The sequence below is a fragment of the Lodderomyces beijingensis genome, assembly GCF_963989305.1.
Source record: "Lodderomyces beijingensis strain CBS 14171 genome assembly, chromosome: 2".
NCBI classification, from domain to species: domain Eukaryota; kingdom Fungi; phylum Ascomycota; class Pichiomycetes; order Serinales; family Debaryomycetaceae; genus Lodderomyces; species Lodderomyces beijingensis.
Window position 1 is genome coordinate 128,362 of NC_089971.1, and position 17,244 is coordinate 145,605.

The window sequence follows — 17,244 nt, forward strand, 5'->3', positions numbered from 1 at the left end:
TGTAATAGACCCACACCATCCACCAAAGAGCTATGCCACGTTCGTTTCAGATCAAAGTGCCCGCGTCGTCGGCGAATATAGGTCCCGGGTTCGACGTGTTGGGGGTAGGGTTGCAGCTCTACTTGAGTATTAGCGTGGAGATTGATCCCAGTGTTGATACCACGGCGGACCCCCACAACGCGCTTCTTTCCTATGAGGGTGATCTCGCCGAGAAGGTCCCGTTGAGTTCAGACAAGAACTTGATCACACAAACTGCATTGTATGTGCTCAGATGCAACGGGATCAGCCAGTTCCCCCACGGAACCAAGATCCACGTGAACAACCCCATCCCCCTTGGGCGCGGTTTGGGCTCGAGCGCTAGCGCCATTGTCGGCGGAGCCTGCCTAGGGAACGTCATTGGGGACTTGCACTTGGACAAAAGGAGGATGCTCGATTACTGTTTGATGATTGAGAGGCACCCGGATAACATTGCCGCCGCCATGCTCGGCGGGTTTATTGGGTCGTACTTGAATGAGCTCGACGAGGGGGACGCAGAGGCCACGCAGGTGCCATTGGAATGGGTCTTGCCTAAAGAGGACACCCCCCGGTCCTCCATAGTGCTGTCACCGCCGCCACGGGACATCGGCGAGTACGTGCAGTACAAGTGGAATCCGAAAATCAAATGCGTCGCCATTGTGCCCAACTTTGAGGTCAGCACAGACAAGTCCAGAGCAGTGTTGCCGCAGACCTACTCCCGCAAGGACATTATCTACAACTTGCAAAGAATAGCCATACTCACCACCGCGTTGACCCAGAACCCGCCAAACCACAAGGTGATCTACGAGGCAATGAAGGATAAGATCCACCAGCCGTACAGGACGGTGTTGATCCCCGGCTTGGACACGGTGTTGAAAGACGTGGTCCCCGCGAAACACCCGGGACTCTGCGGCATCTGCCTCAGCGGTGCTGGTCCAACCATTTTATGCCTCGCTACTGACGGGTTTGAAAGTATTGCACGTGACGTCACGGGTATCTTCCAAAGCGAGGGGATCAAGTGTGACTGGAAAGTGTTGGACTTGGCCTACGACGGGGCCACTGTAGATGTAAATAGAGAGACTTAGAATGAAATTTTCCACGGGGAAAAAAGTAAAAACCCTGGACACCATAATACATGCATTCAATGGGTCAAGTTGAAACAGGCGGCATCCAGTCGTTGTTACTGGCTTCCTCTACGCAGCCCGTGTACTTGATAGCGGTGCAAGTCGAAGGAGGACAAGCGTTTAGCGACGAGTTTTACAAGAAATTGTTGACCCCGCTATTGGCTGGAAGCGACTACACTTTGGCCAGGTTGACCGCGGAGACAACCACTTCCTACCACCACTTGCTCGACACGGGAGTGTTTGACGAGGTGAAGGTCCGGGTCCAGCCAGACTACTACTCGACAGCTCCATCGGTAAAGTCGTACAACCATGAGAAATCGATCCCGGCAAAAGTCACCTTTGACGTTTCCCCTACTCCGCTCAACACCAGCCAGGGGTTTCTCAAGTTTGACGCTGAGGACTTTCTAAACCTCCAATTGAACCATGTAGATAGCAACTTCAACGGCAACGGCGAGGTTGTCTCCGTGGGGGTCGACTACAACCCGTACAAGCCTCATGACCATTTATTGAGCCAGTTTAAGTTTGCTTCCAGTTTGAAAGACCCGCGGTTCAAGGTTGTTTTGGACGGTGGGTACAACACCAAGGACAACCACGCGTGGCTGGACTTTCAAGAGAATGAATTGGGTGGTAAAATAGGGATCCAGTATAAGGCCCCGGGGCCATGGAGTGTTTTTGCTGGGTTGTCGTTGTTCAAGAGGAACCTTTATGATATAGACGACAGCGCGCTGGACAATCTCAAGTTCTTTGGTGGGCAGTTTTTGAAGTCCAGCGTTGCTGGTAGAGTCTGCTACAAGAATGTTTCATGTTTGGGCAAAGTGTTCCCTACTGATGGAATCGAGGTGGAGGCCGATGCCGAGTTGAGCTCCGTACAAGAGCAAGCAAACCCCAGTAACAGCGGCGAGTTTGCCAAACTGAAGGTTAGACTAGGCCTCTACAAGTCGTTCCTTAACATCACCACTAGTTTCACAGGGGAGGTTGGAGGCATTTACAACTTCAACAGCAAGTTCCCCGTCCACACCTTGGACAAGTTTTATCTCGGCGGACACAGCTCGTTTGTCGGGTTCAAGCAAAACAGCGTGGAGCCTAGTGGAGGGTTACTGTTTTACAAATTGCAGGCCACTATGCTTACAAAAGTGCCCCGGCTCTTCTACGCTCCGCCACATAACGTGGAACCTACTTCCCCATTGAGACTATACTGTACAGCATTACTAGGCAATGTGGATTCCAAGTTTTCCCTTACTGACAGCACCGCCGCGCTCTCGTACGGTGCCGGGTTAAAGTATTTCAACCAGTGGGCCAACTTTGACTTGGGGTATTATTTCAGCAAGCGTCTGGGAGGAGACGAGAGTGCAGGCGTGCAGTTTTCAATCTCTATTGGCGCCTGCAATCATAGATAGAATAGACGTGCTACCACTTCGGTGTAAAACAAGACGTGTTGACAACCTCTTCTTCCACCAACGATGGGAGTCTCAGGGCTACTCCCGCTTCTCAAATGCATCCAGGACCCGTGCTCGCTTGAGCGGTACCGTGGCAAGACGCTAGCTATTGACACGTATGGGTGGTTGCACCGCGCGATAGTCTCCTGTGCCGAGGAGCTCTGCCTTGGGAAACCGACTAGGAGGTACATCACCAGCATCTTGAACAAGATTGCCATGCTCCGGCACTTTGGGATCAACCCGTACTTTGTCTTTGACGGCGCGCTGTTGACGGCGAAAGCAGAGACCAACGCAAAGAGAAAGCTGGAGCGCGAGGAGGCACGCAGGCTTGCAGAGAAGTATACAAGGGCGGGAAAAGCCACCCTCGCGGCAAAGGCGTACATGAAAGCCGCTTGCGTGAGCCACCAGATGGCGAAACTGATCATGGTGGAGCTAGACAAGATGAACATTTCCTACGTGGTGGCGCCGTACGAGGCGGACCCGCAGATGGTGTACCTAGAGAAAACCGGCATTGTTGATGGGATCTTGAGCGAGGACTCAGACTTGCTTGTGTTTGGGTGCCGCAAGTTGATCACAAAGTTGCGAGATGATGCTAGTTGTGTGGAGATTGACAGGGCAAACTTCAACAAGGTCAAGGCGGTTCCTTTCCTTGGCAGTCTCAGTAGCGACCAGGTGCGACTTGCGGCGATGCTCTCGGGCTGTGATTACACCAGGGGCGTCCCCGGCGTCGGCATCAAGTCCTCGGTCCAGCTAGTGCATCGGTACCGGGACTTACAAAAAGTTGTAGTGGCCTTGCCTGCCGCGGGGAAGCCACTTCCCGAGGACATCGAGGGGGAGTTTGCTAGGGCGACCCTTGCGTTCCAGTTTCAAAAAGTGTTTGACCCGAGGACGCAGCAAGTGGTGGCATTGAATGAGGTGCCGCTGAGTTTGGATGTAGACGCAGCGACTCTAGAGCTGGTTTGTGGGCAAACTTGGGATTCAGAGTTGGCGGTAAAGGTCTGCAATGGATTGGTTGATCCAAACACCCACGAGGTGTTGCTTTCTAGAGAGCACCCCGGGTCTGTACTTGGCATGGTCAAGCTTAAGAGAGTGGGAACCGCGTCAGTAAAGTGTGCGACGAAAGTGTCACCGACGTCAAAGAAGTTGCGCAAGTTGGCCTCCACTGAGGTAAAGACACTGGGAATTAGTAAGTTCTTCCGCCCGCAGGAACCAGAGACCACCGATGGGAGACCAATTTGGATCTCAAGTTTGCCCGCGGAGTCAAAAGAGATAGTAAAGGTTGAGGTTGGTGAAGTAGAGGAGTCCGAAGACACTGCGGGGTCACCAGTGAGAAAAAAAATGAAGCCTTCCATCAAAGGAGGCCCGAGACCAGTCTTGGTGACAAAATCAGTCAATGTTGTTGAAAAACGGCAGGAACCCAAGCCCCGCCGTGTAGATTTGAATAGATTTGCATTCAAGTAGAGCCTAGCACCCGCGTAAAATACTTGCTCCTATAGCCAATCGTGTGAGGTCCAGGGGGGCTAGCACCCGCGTAAAATACTTGCTCCTATAGCCAATCGTGTGAGGTCCAGGGGGTCTTCAGCGTCATTCAATTTGTAGACTTTCTTAAACTTTGCAATGTCCGCTCTTTGGTAAAGTGCGTCGTCTGTTATGGGCACCACTGTGCCCAAAGACTGGGTGAACCGCTCAACTTCGATGGTGTTCTCCTCCCTGCCTAGTATTTTAATGATCACCGCACTGGAACACGCCTCCAGTATTCCAAACCGCTTTAGTGCTTCTGAGATCACATTAACAGGGCACAAGTTGAGCAAAATCTCCGCATTTAAGGTCCGCGTTTGCATCTGGTCCAGCGTGTAACTTTGCAAGCTATTGTGGATGCTGTGGTGGAGCTGCTCCAATGAGACGATGTACGTGGTGCTGCAAAAGCAATAGTCGTACTCGGGGTTAGCATCAGCGAGCTGCTTCTGTATATTGGCAATCGCGTCCTTGGTCAACCCATCCACCAAGAAGACGAGCACCTTGAACTGGGGAAACTGTGGGAACATCGCCATAGTGTGGTCTCAACAGTGCATATTTTTTTTTTTCCAACGCCAGAAACCGTTACCTTTATCAATGGCAGCCACGGAAGACGCTAGCCAGCTGATGGGGGTCACATTTGACTCCAATGGAACGACCAATCCATACCCGGAGGCTATTCTACAACAGTCAGGCAAGTCGAACAAGCTCTATTCTTCGCTACAGGGCACCACCCCGCAATTTATCACCGCAGCACCCACCATTCCAACGACACGATGGCACGGCTCCCACTTGGAAGCAGCACAGCGACGGATTCTAGAGAAATGGCTAGGTCAAACTGCAGGGTTGAAACAGGCACAGCTGAGTGTTTACGCTGCTCCCATTGGACGGGCGAACCGGCTCTTTGCATGGGCATCGAGTGACGCCTACGTCGAGTCAAAGCGACTACAGCTAAGGCTACAGCGGGGGAAGCGCAAAGAGCTGGAGCTGGAGGATCTGTAACTTAGAGTCACCGCCCGGTATGCGTGACGGCCCGGTAAAGTTGATGGAAAGTGCCAGTAGCCTGTAGTATATAGTTTTAACGCGCAGTGTTGAAAAAAATCTCATCTACCTCTTACACCAGATGATGTTCAAGGTACGCCACCTGTTACGAGTCCACCCCCGGTGCTACTCTACAGCACCTCCGATTCAAAGCACCACTCTTGCCAACGGATTGAGGCTAGTGACAGACTCCACCCCGGGCCATTTCAGCGCCTTGGGAGCGTACGTCGATGCAGGATCAAGATACGAGGACCCTTTGAGACCGGGACTCTCACAAGTCCACGACAGACTTTGCTGGAGGAGCACTGAAAAGTACACTGGCACGGAAATGACAAACACGTTGATGCAGCTAGGGGGAAACTACATGAGCTCGGCGCAGAGAGAGTCGATGATCTTGCAAGCGAGTGTCTTCAACAACGACGTGGGGAAGATGTTGGAAACCATCGCGCAGACGGTACGGTACCCGCAGTTCACCGACCAAGAGTTTGCCGAGGCCCTCCAGGCTGTGGACTATGAAGTCCAAGAACTACCATACAAACCAGAATTGAATTTAGCGGAGCAGCTCCACGCTGTAGCGTACAAGAACAATACCTTGGGGATCCCATTGTTTGCCCCGCGGGAGAGGGTGCCGTTGATCCAAAAGAAGGAGGTGCAGCAGTACCACCTACGCTTCTTCCAGCCCGGCCACATAGTCATTGCAATGGTGGGAGTGCCACACGAGCAAGCGTTGAAAATGGTGGAGGACAATTTCGGCGACTGGAACTCAGCTGGCCACAATATGGACAAGGGGGCCGTCACTTACACCGGCGGCGAGTTGTGCTTACCCCACGTCAAGCCGTTGTACACCAACCAGCCTGAGTTGTACCACATGCAGATTGGGTTTGAAACTACGGGCTTGCTCAGCGACGACTTGTACTCGTTGGCCACTCTCCAGAAACTTCTCGGTGGCGGCTCGTCTTTCTCCGCGGGTGGCCCGGGCAAGGGAATGTTCTCCCGGCTCTACACTCGGGTCCTCAACAAGTACCCCTTTGTTGAAAACTGCATGTGTTTCAACCACTCGCATATTGACTCGGGATTGTTTGGAATCACCGTGAGCTTGGTGCCAGAGGCCGGGCACTTGGCGCCGCAGATTATATCCCACGAGTTGGCCGAGTTGGTTGCTGAAAAGAACGGGTTGACCGAAAAGGAAGTCCAGCGGGCTAAAAACCAGTTGGCCAGCGCGGTGCTCATGAATGTGGAGAGCAAATTGGCAAGACTAGAGGACTTGGGAAGACAGGTGCAGTGCCAGGGGAAAATCACTACAATCGAGGAAATGGTTGACCGGATTCAAAATGTAACGGTTAAGGATCTAAGTAGAGTTGCGGAGAGAGTGTTGGTAGGTAAGCCGTCGGTTGTGATGCAGGGCGAAAGGGAGTCGTTTGGTGATGTTCTGGAGGCTTTGAAAACGCAAGGGTTGGGGAACTAGTTTGAGAGCTTCTCCTTTTCCATTACCAATAGTGTCTCCTGCAATTGATTGTGTTTCTCTTGCAACAACCTCAACTGTAGCTCTTTTTCTGTGTTTTCACTGTGTAGCACCTCGATGCTGCTCTTGTAGCGGTTGATCTTGTTTTGGTAATCAAAGTTTTCATCGTTATACCGCTTGCTCAATTGCGACTCATTGTCGATGCGCACTTGCAACGCAGCCACTTGGCGGGTTAGTGACTTGACCGTAGTTTCCGCGTCGTGTTTCTCCTGTAGTGCCAGATCTAGTGCACTGGACAACTCGTTCGACCGTGACTCTAGGTACTTGATCTGCTCGTTGCTGAAAAGCTTCTCTTGTAGATCCTGCACTTGCACACTGAGCTCCTGGTTTGTTTTCTTTAAGGAGTAGTTCTCCCCCTCCGCCACTAATAAATCATTCCTGAGCCTCTGCTGGTCCTTGTAATCAGAACTGGTGGATAGTTTCGAGAGTGCCAACTCGGATTGCATCAGCTGCGCCTCTTTGCGTTGGTTTTCCAAGTGTGTTTTCAAAAAGGCAGCCTCTGTTTTGGACTGGGCAAGCGCGGTGTGCAGGAGCTCCAACTCGTGAGACACTTTGGCCAACTCTTTTTCTAGTGTTTGTTTTTGTTCAGTTAATCTTGACTTTTCCCGTGCGTTTTCCTCTAGTATCTCTTTCATTCCCGCGAGTTGTTTCATGAGGGAGCCGATTCTCCTCTCATTCATGATCTTCGCACTCTCAAGCAGCCTGATGGTGTCAGTCTGTTCCTCAAGTCTTTGTTCTAGTTGTTCCTCCTTAAGACTCATCTCCTCTAGCTGGTTCTGTAGCTCGTCTCTGCTGCCTCTCACCTCGTCTAGATCAAGCTGCAACTTTTTGTTCTCCTTTTTTAGTGTTGCCTCCGTTTCCGCCTTATAGTGCAACTCCTGACAAAGTGTCTGGATCTCGTCTTTCAACTTTTCCGTCGCTGCTCGGTTCTCGTAGTTGCCAATGTGATATTCCAACTGACCGCGCAAGTCAGCAATAACCTTCTCTCCCGCACTCACCTTCCTGGTCAACTCCAACTGCACCTTTTCCAATTTCTCCGCTTCCCCCCTGGCCTCCCTCAACATACTCTGCAGCGTCCTTGCTTCGTCCCGCGCGAGTCGGAGCTGGCTCTTGGCCTCATCCAAGTCCCGCTTTGCCGCGGTTTCATGTCTCTTTGACAATGTCACTGCCGACTCGGCCAACTCTAGCTTGCTGAAGTACTCCCCGCTCCTGGTTTTATAAACGGAGAGCTCCAGCGTCAACTCTTTATTCCGTGACTCCAACACAGCGTTGTTCTCTCTAACTCTAGCTAGCTCCTCCTCATGCTTATCCATTGCCGCTTGAAAGCCCACCTGTTTCACCCGGTAGAGCTCCTCCTCGGACTCCCGCAAGAGCGATTTCAACCGCAACACCTCGGCCTTGGCGGTGTGCAACTCCTCCCGCAGCGCTTTCAACGACTTGTTGATGTCGTGGTAGATCTGGATAAAGTCGGGACTGATCCCGTGGAACGCGGTGGGTGTCTCCCGTGGAGGCTCTACCACTATCGGGGCTGTCTGTGTTTTGTTCAACTGCTTCTGCAAGTCTATAGCATAGCTCTCCGCTCTTTGCGCATTGCTCTGCTCTTGCTCTAGCCTCATCTGGAGGTTACTAATCTCCTCACGTAGCGCCTCAACGTTGCCTCCTCGGGGTTGTCCAAGTGCAAGCAGCCGCCGTTTTGGCGTCAACTCGGAGCTGCGCAAAGCTCTCTGCTTGACCGCGAGCAACTCCTCTCTCAATTTCGAGTTTTCAAACTTTTCCTTCCGCAAGCTTGCGCTTTGTTCGTTCATTTTGAGTTTAATATGGGCATACTCTTGCATGAGCTGCGGGTCCGGCGGTTGATTTTCTTTCTCAGTGCTGCGCTCGGTTTCAAGTTGGGAGATCTTGGAGGCTAGTGATGCATTGGTGGTGACATGTTTCTCCTGGAGGTTGGCATAGTCCAGCTTCAATCTCGCTAGTTGTGCCTCCATTTCCCCCAAAGCAGAGTGAAGTCTCTCATTCTCCATCGACTTTTTCTCTAGCTTGGATTTTGACAAGGTGAGTTTTTCCCTCGCCTCTGCTAGCTTCTGCTTCTGTTGTTTCTCTGTTTCCGCCAAACGCTTGAGACTGCCGGTGGCTGCTTCATGCTCCTTCTTCACCCTGTCCAACGCTTGTGTAGCCCCCTTCAACTCCACAGTCAACTTCTCCACTGCAGTTTCATAACCGGTCTTTTCCTGCATCTCACTCTCCAATCTGCTAATTATACTTACATGGCGCTTGTTCTCCGCCCGTAGCACCGCCAATGCCAGCTCCTGCTCTTTCACCACACTTTGACTCTGTTGCAAGTCGGCCACCACTGCGTCAAGCCTACTGGTTTCCATCTTCTCCACAGACTCTGCCAAGTATGGCTTGACGTGGAAAAAGAGTGCCATCCATGGATTCCCCTGGAGTCCCTCCAACCGTAGCATTGTTTTGGAGACGACCCTAGCAGCGTGGAACTGTTTGCTCTCCCTGGCAACTACCTTTCTTGTGGCATTCCCACGGATCACCCGCTGCAATTGGGTGAAAATCTGACCTAGCCGAGCGTCCCTCATCGCCTCCAACCGGCCCAAGACTGCGCTTTTGAAAAATATTCTGGTCTGTCCAATCTTGTACAAGTCTGGCTCCAAACACTTTAGTATGGACTCACATTGGCGCCGTTCCGGTTGCCCCGAGGCGTCCCCGAGAATGGCATACCTGCTGACAAACTCCGCAAAGGGGAGTTTGTTTGGGTACCCCGCCCTTGTGATCCTGATCCCCTCGAGCACCCCGTTGCACCTCAACTGGTCCACCACGAGTCCCCGGTCAAACTTGCCAGGGATCTTGTCCAAGTTCGGGAGTATGCACCGGACAAAGTGCGGCTTGGTAGAGTCGAGCTGCCGCATTAGCTCCCCCAACTGGTCCCTATGCTTCAGCGAAGCTGTCTTCATGAGCTTGTTTCTGGTTTTCAAGGGGTTCTCGTCATGGAACATCCCCCGGATGTACTCGTTGCTCGACTCCCCCATCAACTGGAGTATGCTTTCACTAAGCGGGTCGGTGTTTTTCTGCAACCAGCCGTCGACATTGTACTCGACATCCCCCGCGTAGTGCTTGACAATGAACCCGCTCTTGTACTTGTTTTCCGCAAACTTGGGGTGTTTTTTGTTAAAGTGGTGGCTCAATTTCCCCATAAACATTGCATCCGATGACTTGGGCATCATGCACTCTTCGTCGAGGAGCTTGAGAATCCCCATGGGCGAGCGAGACTCGATCATGTCTATGGTAGGTTGCAAGTCCCTACCAAAGTCGACATAATCCCACTGTATTTGCTCCCGCATGTACTCCTTCTGCTCCAAGATAAACGAGTGGTGGTTGAAAAACTGCTGCAACTTTTCGTTAGTGTAGTTAATACACAACTGCTCGAACGAGTTGGACTCGAAGATTTCAAACCCGGCAATGTCCAACACTCCTATGAAGTTCCCCGTGGACCCATTCAAACTGTCGTTGATCTTCCCCACGATAAACTGGAAGAGCTTTTCATACACCCACCGGGCAAAGGCGTCGATTGCGAACTTGACGTCGTCGGCGCGCTGCGATTTCACGACTAGTTCCCTCCCGGCCCTAACTTTTGGCCGGAGGAATGCATCGGAGAGGGAGGCCGGGGATACCCCCAAGAGCGCTGCTATTGTTCCCACGGGTGAGTCTTTGGTAAAACTGGCCTGCTCGGAGGTTTTGGAAGTAAACTGCAAGTTGCCCAAGTGCAACACCACGGCCAAACACGAGAATATCAACTCCTGCTCTTCACTGGTGAACCCAACAACGTCAAACGCGGACATAAGCAGGCTGAAGCCACCATCATGGGTTGTCTGTGCCAAGTACAGGTACTCCCCGTCCTTGCTCAACCCGAGCTTGTCCAACTTGTCGTATCCACTAAGAAACTGATAAAACACGTGGTAGTTCCTCTCCTTCAAACCCTGGCTCACCACCCGCGATTTTTCCAAAAGGTAGTAGTCGATGTGCGCTCCCGAGATCCCGCCCTGGTCGTCAAAGTAGATCTTGATAAACTTGCCAAACCGGGACGAGTTGTTGTTTTTGATGGTCTTGGCATTGCCAAAGCTCTCCAAGATGGGGTTCGCTTGTAGGATTTTGCTGTCGATACCGGTGGTGGCTCCCTTTGCGGACAAGTAGTGGATCACTCGTTTGGTGTTTTCGGTCTTGCCGGCGCCGGACTCCCCCGTGATTAGGATGCTTTGGTTTTGGTTCCCTCGCGTGAGCTCGGTGTAGGCTTTTTCAGCAGTGGCAAATATGTGGGGAGCATTGTCGCGGTAGCCACGGGCATCATAAATAGGCAACGGCTTGTACGGGTTCACCGCGACCAAGAACAACCCCGAGTATGTGTAAATCGAGTCCTTCGTATACCGAAGGTACAAATTGTACACCACCGAGGGCTCGTTCAAGTGGGTCAACTCGGCCATGTCATTGCACATGTCGAACCGCGGCGGGTTGCAGCTTTCCATCAGGCCCTGGTCGACCTCGACCGTGGACTCCACTGCTCCGTCTTTCCCCACAATGGCCACTTTGCACCGGCCATTCTCTAAATGCTCTGCAACATAGCCTCGTAGGAACTGCGACTGGTCGTTGTTGAGCCACACCCAGGCTCTGGCACTCATTGCTGGAGAAGGAGAGTGGTGCCTAGAGGTTGTTCTTGCCTCGATCTCGTTTTTTCCTCTGTCGTTGCCGTCTCGGGCGAGAACAAAAACAAACCAAACGCGTGAGGATAGCGTGGACTACAGCGTGGGCTACAGCGTGGGCTACAGCGTGGGCTACAGCGTGGAGGCTAGTGTTATCTGTATTTAGTTTATAGCAACAGGCGAATACCCAGCTACACAACTACTTCCGTACCGCTTCTTTCTGATCTTGGTGGCGGACCGCGGCGGCACTAACGGGTGGAAACTGGCGTGTGTCGGCGTGTTGCAGGAGGAGACAAACCCCCCGCTGTCGATGGACCGTTTGTTGGAAAAGACAGAGCACTGCGAGGTGGCCAGCGGCGGGGTTACCGGCGGTCCCGACTCGAAGCTCAGCGTGGAGGACGAGAACGACGGCGATCTGGGTTTGTAGTAGTACTCGTCGTGGAGCTGTAGCAAGATGTCGGCGAGACGTATGAGCCTGGCATCTAGCTGGACATTGTCTTTGCTCTCGCTGAGCTCCTGCATTACCAGCAGGTGGCTGGAGTGGTAGTTTCGCACAACCTGGATCACTCCCGAGGCCTGGTATTTTTTGGAAAGCACCTCTGTTGTTTTGTTCAAGTGGAGCATCAACATTAGCGCGGTCTTCTTTATCATGAGCAAGCTGGTGTCGTCGAGGCCGCTAAGGAACGCGCCGTGGACTGGCGGCTGCTTGTTTTCCACGTCGTCGTCAAAAGGGGCCACGGTGGTTTCTGTTTTCTCTAGCAACTGTTTCAACGCAGCGGCAGCTGTCGGAAGTTGCAACATTGAACACGCAAGCAAATGGGCAGTGATGGCAACTATGCTGGTCGGCACAGCCAAATAAAACTTATCGTATAGCGACAACTCGCAGAGAAACCGCGCCACGGCACCAACAGCACTCGCAGTGGTGTCGTCGAGGGGCCCGGAAAGGTGGCTCCCCGCGATGCTCAACTGCAAGCAGTCCTCCAACGTCGGGTGACCAATCGACCACTCCAATGTACCAAGGATGTGCATTTCCATCTGCACAAACATCTCCTCGTCGTAAGCGTGGCGGCACATGATGGTCAACTCTTTCAACGTGGGCACTCGCGACTTCTTATCCTCATACTTCCCCGCGATCCACAACGCCGTGCAGCCGACCAACTGGTAATGCCGTTTGAAAACGATCCTTTTGGCGCAGTACCGGTCGATGATGTTCAAGCATAGGAAGAGCGTTTGCGGCTGCAACTTGAAGCTCGAGTGGAGCTCAATGAGAAAGTCTATTAGAAACGGGCGCATGTACCATTGGATCTCGGGCTGCAAGTCAATCATCTCGGGGTTGGCAGAGGAGACACCCTCGAGCGTGGCCAAGGTCTGAACATACTCCTCGTGGTACTCCCCGGTAAGCTTCGCGTTGGCGTGGGTCTCAATCAACTCGTGGATCCGGTGGTAGACTCTAGGCCTGGGGTGCAGCGGCGGCCCATACTTGCAAACTTGCGACATGGCGGATGGCTGGCGAGCAATCAACAGTGGCTTCGGGCACCAGCGAGCTCAGCAAGTTAAATAACTCCAGCCTGGGTTTCCCTGGCTTCACCAGGGAATTCGGAGAATGTCACAAAGAACCAAAGGTGGTGCTTCCCGCGCAAAGAAAATCGTCCCCCCTGCCTGAAGCAGCTCTTGTTTTCAACTTCGCGAGAAAGAGTGGTGTCAAAGGAGTAAAAAATAGTAAACAGAGAAAATACGTAAAGCTGTTATTTTTTGTTCGACGCGTCGCTAAGCAAACAGTCTCCACGAGCAATGTGCAGATGGTTTCAATGGGGAATTGAGCAATGGTGCCCACTGCGAGGCGCTTAGTTGGGGGTATGAGCCAGACCCGATGGGCTGCGTTCACTCACAGCTCTGACTAGCGAAACCAGTTGGTTGTTGGTTCCGTGATAATATTGCACTCGTAGGGGAGAATTTTGGCTGGTTTGAGATACGCGTTTGCGCACTAAAATGTATATACCCCTTTGATTTTTCTGCTCGTGTTGAAAGGGAACGGCAAGGTACTTTTAGAGGTAAATTCAAGGTCCAGAAAACACAGTGAGCGGTGTTAGGTCAACTCTTAGAAGCCCTGCCCATTAGCGTGCTCCAAAGGACGCTTATAGAGGCAAGATATAGGTCCAGCGAGCTCTTTATAAAGGAACCCCTTTCGAGAGTCCCTGGCTTTCCGGTAGAAACAAGGTTCCACGTCTAAAGCTTGAAGAGGGAGGCTTCAGTAATCTCTGTAAAGAGGTACACCATCTAACCAAAGAGCAGAGATATGGAATTGCTTTCGAGGTGGTCAGCTATAGATAACACTACACTATCAACGATCTCATTCACTAGTTTGCGCCCTGGCCTCTACCCTGGCTCTCACTCTTGATAGTTTCATCCACCGATAGCAACAACGTGGCGGCCTCGGTGGCAGAGGCAATGGCGTTGATCTTGACTAGTGCCGGCTCCCAGACAAAGCTCTTCATGTTGTCGCCCACATTCTCCAGCTGGAAGTCCACCCCGTACCAGGTCTCGCCCTTGGCGTGGGCGCTGCGCAACTTGTTCAACAACTCGATCGCGTCCAACCCGGCGTTTTCGCAGAGCTGTCTGGGGATCACCTCGAGTGCCTTGGCAAACGCGGCGATGATCAACTGCTGCTTCCCGGCGATGGTCTTTGCATACTCTCTGAGATACTTTGAGAGCTCCATCTCGATCGCGCCCCCGCCGGCGACAACCTCGTGGTGCGCCACCGCGCGCTTGACAATCATGATCGCGTCGTGGAGCGAGCGCTCCACCTCGGCAATCACCTGCTCGGCGCCGCCACGCAAGATCAAAGTGCACGTCCGGGCCCGGGGGCAGTCCGTGAACAAATTGTACCGCTCGCTGCCGATCTGGACCTCTTCGAAAAGGGCGCAGGTGCCGAGCTCCAGCGGGCGGATGTCCGAGCACGTGCTTTGCAACTGGCCGCCCACGGCCTGCAACACACGGTCCATGTCCGCGGCGCTGACCCTACCGGCGCAGAAAATGTTCCGGTCGGCAAAGTATTGCGTGGCCAAGTCCCCAATAGGGAGCTTCGACAAGACGATGTTGGCGCCCGAGGCGGCAATAGAGTCGAGCTTGCGCAAGATGATCTCCCACTCGGCGTCGACTATGGCCTGGTAGTCGCCAACGCGGTGCACCCTGACCTCGGCGTTGTCTCTTTCAGCCTTCAACTCCAACTCCACGTTCAACGCAAGTATCTTTGGGTCCTTGATCTGCTTTGGCTGCTGCTCAAACCCGGCATACGAAAACGTCTTTTTAAAGGCAACGCCGTTGACAAACATCGACTCTTCAAGGGCGCCCCCGGGCACCTTCTTGATCCCGATGCGGCTCTCGTCCAAGTCGTCCGGGTCGAGACTCCTTACTGCATCGACGGCCATCTTTGTGAAAAAGGCCGAGTTCTGGCTGATTAGTTTCGACGACATGGCAGTGGTGGCGCATTTCTCCAACATCTCTTGGTCCCCCTTGTTGGTGTCCACCGCCAACTCCTCAATCTTTTCAATGCACAACTCGCTCGCGAGACGGTAGCCCTTGGCAATCAAGTGGGGGCTAACTCCGTCCTCGATAAAGCTCTTGGCTTCCTTGAGGAGCTCCCCCGCGAGGATCGCCACGGAGGTGGTGCCGTCGCCCACCTCGGCATCCTGCGACCGCGAGATATCCACGAGCATCTGCGCCGCAGGGTGGACAATATCCAAAAGCTTCAAGATCGTGGCGCCGTCATTGGAAACAGTGGTTTTGCCGTTGGACGCGACGAGCAAAATGTCGGAACCGTACGGCCCAAGCGTGGGCTTCAATGTGTCTTGAATCGCCAAGCAGGCATTGATGTTGGCGATGATCTGGCCCTTGCCCTGGGACGAGTCGGTCCCCTCTTTCAACACGACAATCGTGGGTGTCTGGTTGAAAGCCATGGTGGTGGAAGAAGATGATGGAAGAAAAAAAGAAAATTTTGAGGGCGCGAGAAATATGAAAATCTTCACCACTTCAGCAATGAAACAGTTCATACAGGTCAGGTACAGGTCGGTGTCAATGGCCGGAGAGGTCCACTTGTCCTCCCGCAGAGTGATGCGCAAGATCCAGCAAGGCCGGGCCAGGCCCGCTATATTCTACCAGTTCGACTCCCTAGTAGAGCTCAGCGATGGCTCGGTCATTTCGAGGAGGTCGCCCGCACCCAAGGATGAAATCCGGATGATCAACGATCAAAGAAACAGCGTGCTTTGGAACCCGCACAGGGCCGACTTGGACACGTTGGACTTGACTGCCACGGGCAAGATTGGCAAGTTCAAAGCCCGGTTTGGCCAGTTTGGTGGGGAGCAACACGAGGGAGACGAGAAATTGTTCAGCTTGATGGCGGAGAATGCCGAGGAGATCACCACTGGGAAGTTGTATGATAAGAGAGCAGACTACAAGCGGTTGAAATAGGGCGTTTAGTGTTTTAATGTGGTTTTGAGGTACCCCTCATGGTCGTGGAAGTGTAAGAACTCTAGGGTGGACGCGAGGCACCACCCGGAGCGGCGGAGCTCCTCGATTGCCCACCGTAGCGACTCTCTGTCGCGTCTCTGTACAGCCTTGATGGCGATGGTCTTTATACAGTGGACTAGACTTGCAGGCGCGAGCCTCACGCGGAGCCCCACGCGGGGCGGTTTCTGGTAAAGTCTGTTTGATTGGTGGAGGTGCCACGACGAGTCCCTGAGGATGCCGATGAGGCACCGGATGGACTCTTTGAGGTTGGTCTCCGAGCGGACCATCTCAATGGCAAACTGCTCCAACACGGGGTCGCCCGCAAGGCGGTGGAGCTGGCTGAGGAGGTCTTTGTTCCCTGTATGTTTGAATAAAGTGAGGCACCCCCATTTCGAAACCTCAATGGGGGTCCTCTGCACTAGCTGCCGTGCTTGGTGGGTCTTGCCATCCCAGATCAACCACTTCACAGTCAAGTCCAACTCTCGTGGCGTCGTCTGCCCAATGCTCCCGATGATTGCCCGCGCTCGTGCTCTGTCGCCCCCGTCGATAAACGCCTGTAGCAAGTCGCAGCGAGCTGACCTTGACAAGGGCGTCTCGAGGGCGCTCACCAACAGCTCAAACCTTGCTGGGTCGCGCCTGGCATAGAACGAGAGCATGTAGGAAGTCAACTCGGGGGAGTTTCCAAGCTGCGGGAGTTCGTGGTGGACTTCCTCATCATTGTGGTGGCACCGGAACACCCGCACCAACAAGGCGGCAACCTTTGTTGAGTCCACGAGGTGCTTCGCCAACCTCCACGCCTTGATCGCGGCAATGCTGTTGCCATTGTCGGCGTTGACCTTGAGCACTGAGGCAACAGCGAGGGTCACTTTCTCGGGCCCGAGCAGCTTGATCTCCCCCCACAGGTGGAAAAACAAGTGGTTGGCGTAGGTGTTGCCCACACTGTGCGAGGCAAAGTACTCCAAGCACTGCACCGCCACCGCTGGTTTCACCTCCGGGTACTGCTGCAACACTTGCAACACGCAGTAGGCGTTCTTGGCAAAGTACCGGGGGCTCGAGGCGCATGCGACTTGGATGAGCCGCAACGCGTGGGCCGGCAGCGGGCTGTACCCGCTGCGTTTGCTTTGGAGAAGGAGTGCTGAGGCCCGGGGGATCTGGTTTCTGTCGATTAGCAGTTGCAACCGTGGCTCCACTCCCACACTGAGCGTCCTTTTGATAGTGCGTGTTACTGACCTCATCGTGGGTGATGCTGGAGAGGTTTTCAGTTTTGGAAATTAACAGGATCGATATAGTCGCACTACTCTATGCACTAAATGGTTTCTACAAGTCTTGAGCAAATGTCCATGCCACTGCTTTATAGTGAGCTTTTTACCTCCCCTTTTTTG

The 17,244-nt window shown here is 53.2% G+C and overlaps 11 protein-coding genes across 11 annotated transcripts; 6 read left to right on the forward strand and 5 right to left on the reverse strand. All coding sequences in view use genetic code 12, as the record gives it.

Annotated features, from left to right (window-relative positions):
* Positions 1-32: 32 nt before the first annotated feature.
* Positions 33-1,100, forward strand: LODBEIA_P12280 (uncharacterized protein; the record flags this gene model as incomplete). The annotated part of the gene is made up of 1 exon (XM_066971093.1): positions 33-1,100. One exon carries the CDS (start codon positions 33-35, stop codon positions 1,098-1,100), a length of 1,068 nt encoding a protein of 355 aa, XP_066828166.1.
* A 50-nt stretch (positions 1,101-1,150) lies between these two features.
* LODBEIA_P12290 (uncharacterized protein) lies at positions 1,151-2,536 on the forward strand (the record flags this gene model as incomplete). Its single annotated transcript, XM_066971094.1, has 1 exon — positions 1,151-2,536. One exon carries the CDS (start codon positions 1,151-1,153, stop codon positions 2,534-2,536), a length of 1,386 nt encoding a protein of 461 aa, XP_066828167.1.
* A 63-nt stretch (positions 2,537-2,599) lies between these two features.
* LODBEIA_P12300 (uncharacterized protein) lies at positions 2,600-4,036 on the forward strand (the record flags this gene model as incomplete). The annotated part of the gene is made up of 1 exon (XM_066971096.1): positions 2,600-4,036. One exon carries the CDS (start codon positions 2,600-2,602, stop codon positions 4,034-4,036), a length of 1,437 nt encoding a protein of 478 aa, XP_066828168.1.
* A 59-nt stretch (positions 4,037-4,095) lies between these two features.
* Positions 4,096-4,626, reverse strand: LODBEIA_P12310 (uncharacterized protein; the record flags this gene model as incomplete). Its single annotated transcript, XM_066971097.1, has 1 exon — positions 4,096-4,626. One exon carries the CDS (start codon positions 4,624-4,626, stop codon positions 4,096-4,098), a length of 531 nt encoding a protein of 176 aa, XP_066828169.1.
* A 61-nt stretch (positions 4,627-4,687) lies between these two features.
* LODBEIA_P12320 (uncharacterized protein) lies at positions 4,688-5,092 on the forward strand (the record flags this gene model as incomplete). The annotated part of the gene is made up of 1 exon (XM_066971098.1): positions 4,688-5,092. The coding sequence occupies one exon, from the start codon at positions 4,688-4,690 to the stop codon at positions 5,090-5,092; it is 405 nt and encodes a 134-aa protein (XP_066828170.1).
* Positions 5,093-5,213: 121 nt separating this feature from the next.
* Positions 5,214-6,483, forward strand: LODBEIA_P12330 (uncharacterized protein; the record flags this gene model as incomplete). The annotated part of the gene is made up of 2 exons (XM_066971099.1): positions 5,214-6,412; positions 6,477-6,483. The coding sequence occupies 2 exons, from the start codon at positions 5,214-5,216 to the stop codon at positions 6,481-6,483; spliced, it is 1,206 nt and encodes a 401-aa protein (XP_066828171.1).
* Positions 6,484-6,592: 109 nt separating this feature from the next.
* Positions 6,593-11,335, reverse strand: LODBEIA_P12340 (uncharacterized protein; the record flags this gene model as incomplete). The annotated part of the gene is made up of 1 exon (XM_066971100.1): positions 6,593-11,335. One exon carries the CDS (start codon positions 11,333-11,335, stop codon positions 6,593-6,595), a length of 4,743 nt encoding a protein of 1,580 aa, XP_066828172.1.
* Positions 11,336-11,518: 183 nt separating this feature from the next.
* LODBEIA_P12350 (uncharacterized protein) lies at positions 11,519-12,853 on the reverse strand (the record flags this gene model as incomplete). Its single annotated transcript, XM_066971101.1, has 1 exon — positions 11,519-12,853. One exon carries the CDS (start codon positions 12,851-12,853, stop codon positions 11,519-11,521), a length of 1,335 nt encoding a protein of 444 aa, XP_066828173.1.
* Positions 12,854-13,713: 860 nt separating this feature from the next.
* LODBEIA_P12360 (uncharacterized protein) lies at positions 13,714-15,312 on the reverse strand (the record flags this gene model as incomplete). Its single annotated transcript, XM_066971102.1, has 1 exon — positions 13,714-15,312. The coding sequence occupies one exon, from the start codon at positions 15,310-15,312 to the stop codon at positions 13,714-13,716; it is 1,599 nt and encodes a 532-aa protein (XP_066828174.1).
* A 79-nt stretch (positions 15,313-15,391) lies between these two features.
* LODBEIA_P12370 (mitochondrial 54S ribosomal protein bL31m) lies at positions 15,392-15,823 on the forward strand (the record flags this gene model as incomplete). The annotated part of the gene is made up of 1 exon (XM_066971103.1): positions 15,392-15,823. One exon carries the CDS (start codon positions 15,392-15,394, stop codon positions 15,821-15,823), a length of 432 nt encoding a protein of 143 aa, XP_066828175.1.
* A 5-nt stretch (positions 15,824-15,828) lies between these two features.
* Positions 15,829-17,097, reverse strand: LODBEIA_P12380 (uncharacterized protein; the record flags this gene model as incomplete). Its single annotated transcript, XM_066971104.1, has 1 exon — positions 15,829-17,097. The coding sequence occupies one exon, from the start codon at positions 17,095-17,097 to the stop codon at positions 15,829-15,831; it is 1,269 nt and encodes a 422-aa protein (XP_066828176.1).
* Positions 17,098-17,244: the final 147 nt, after the last annotated feature.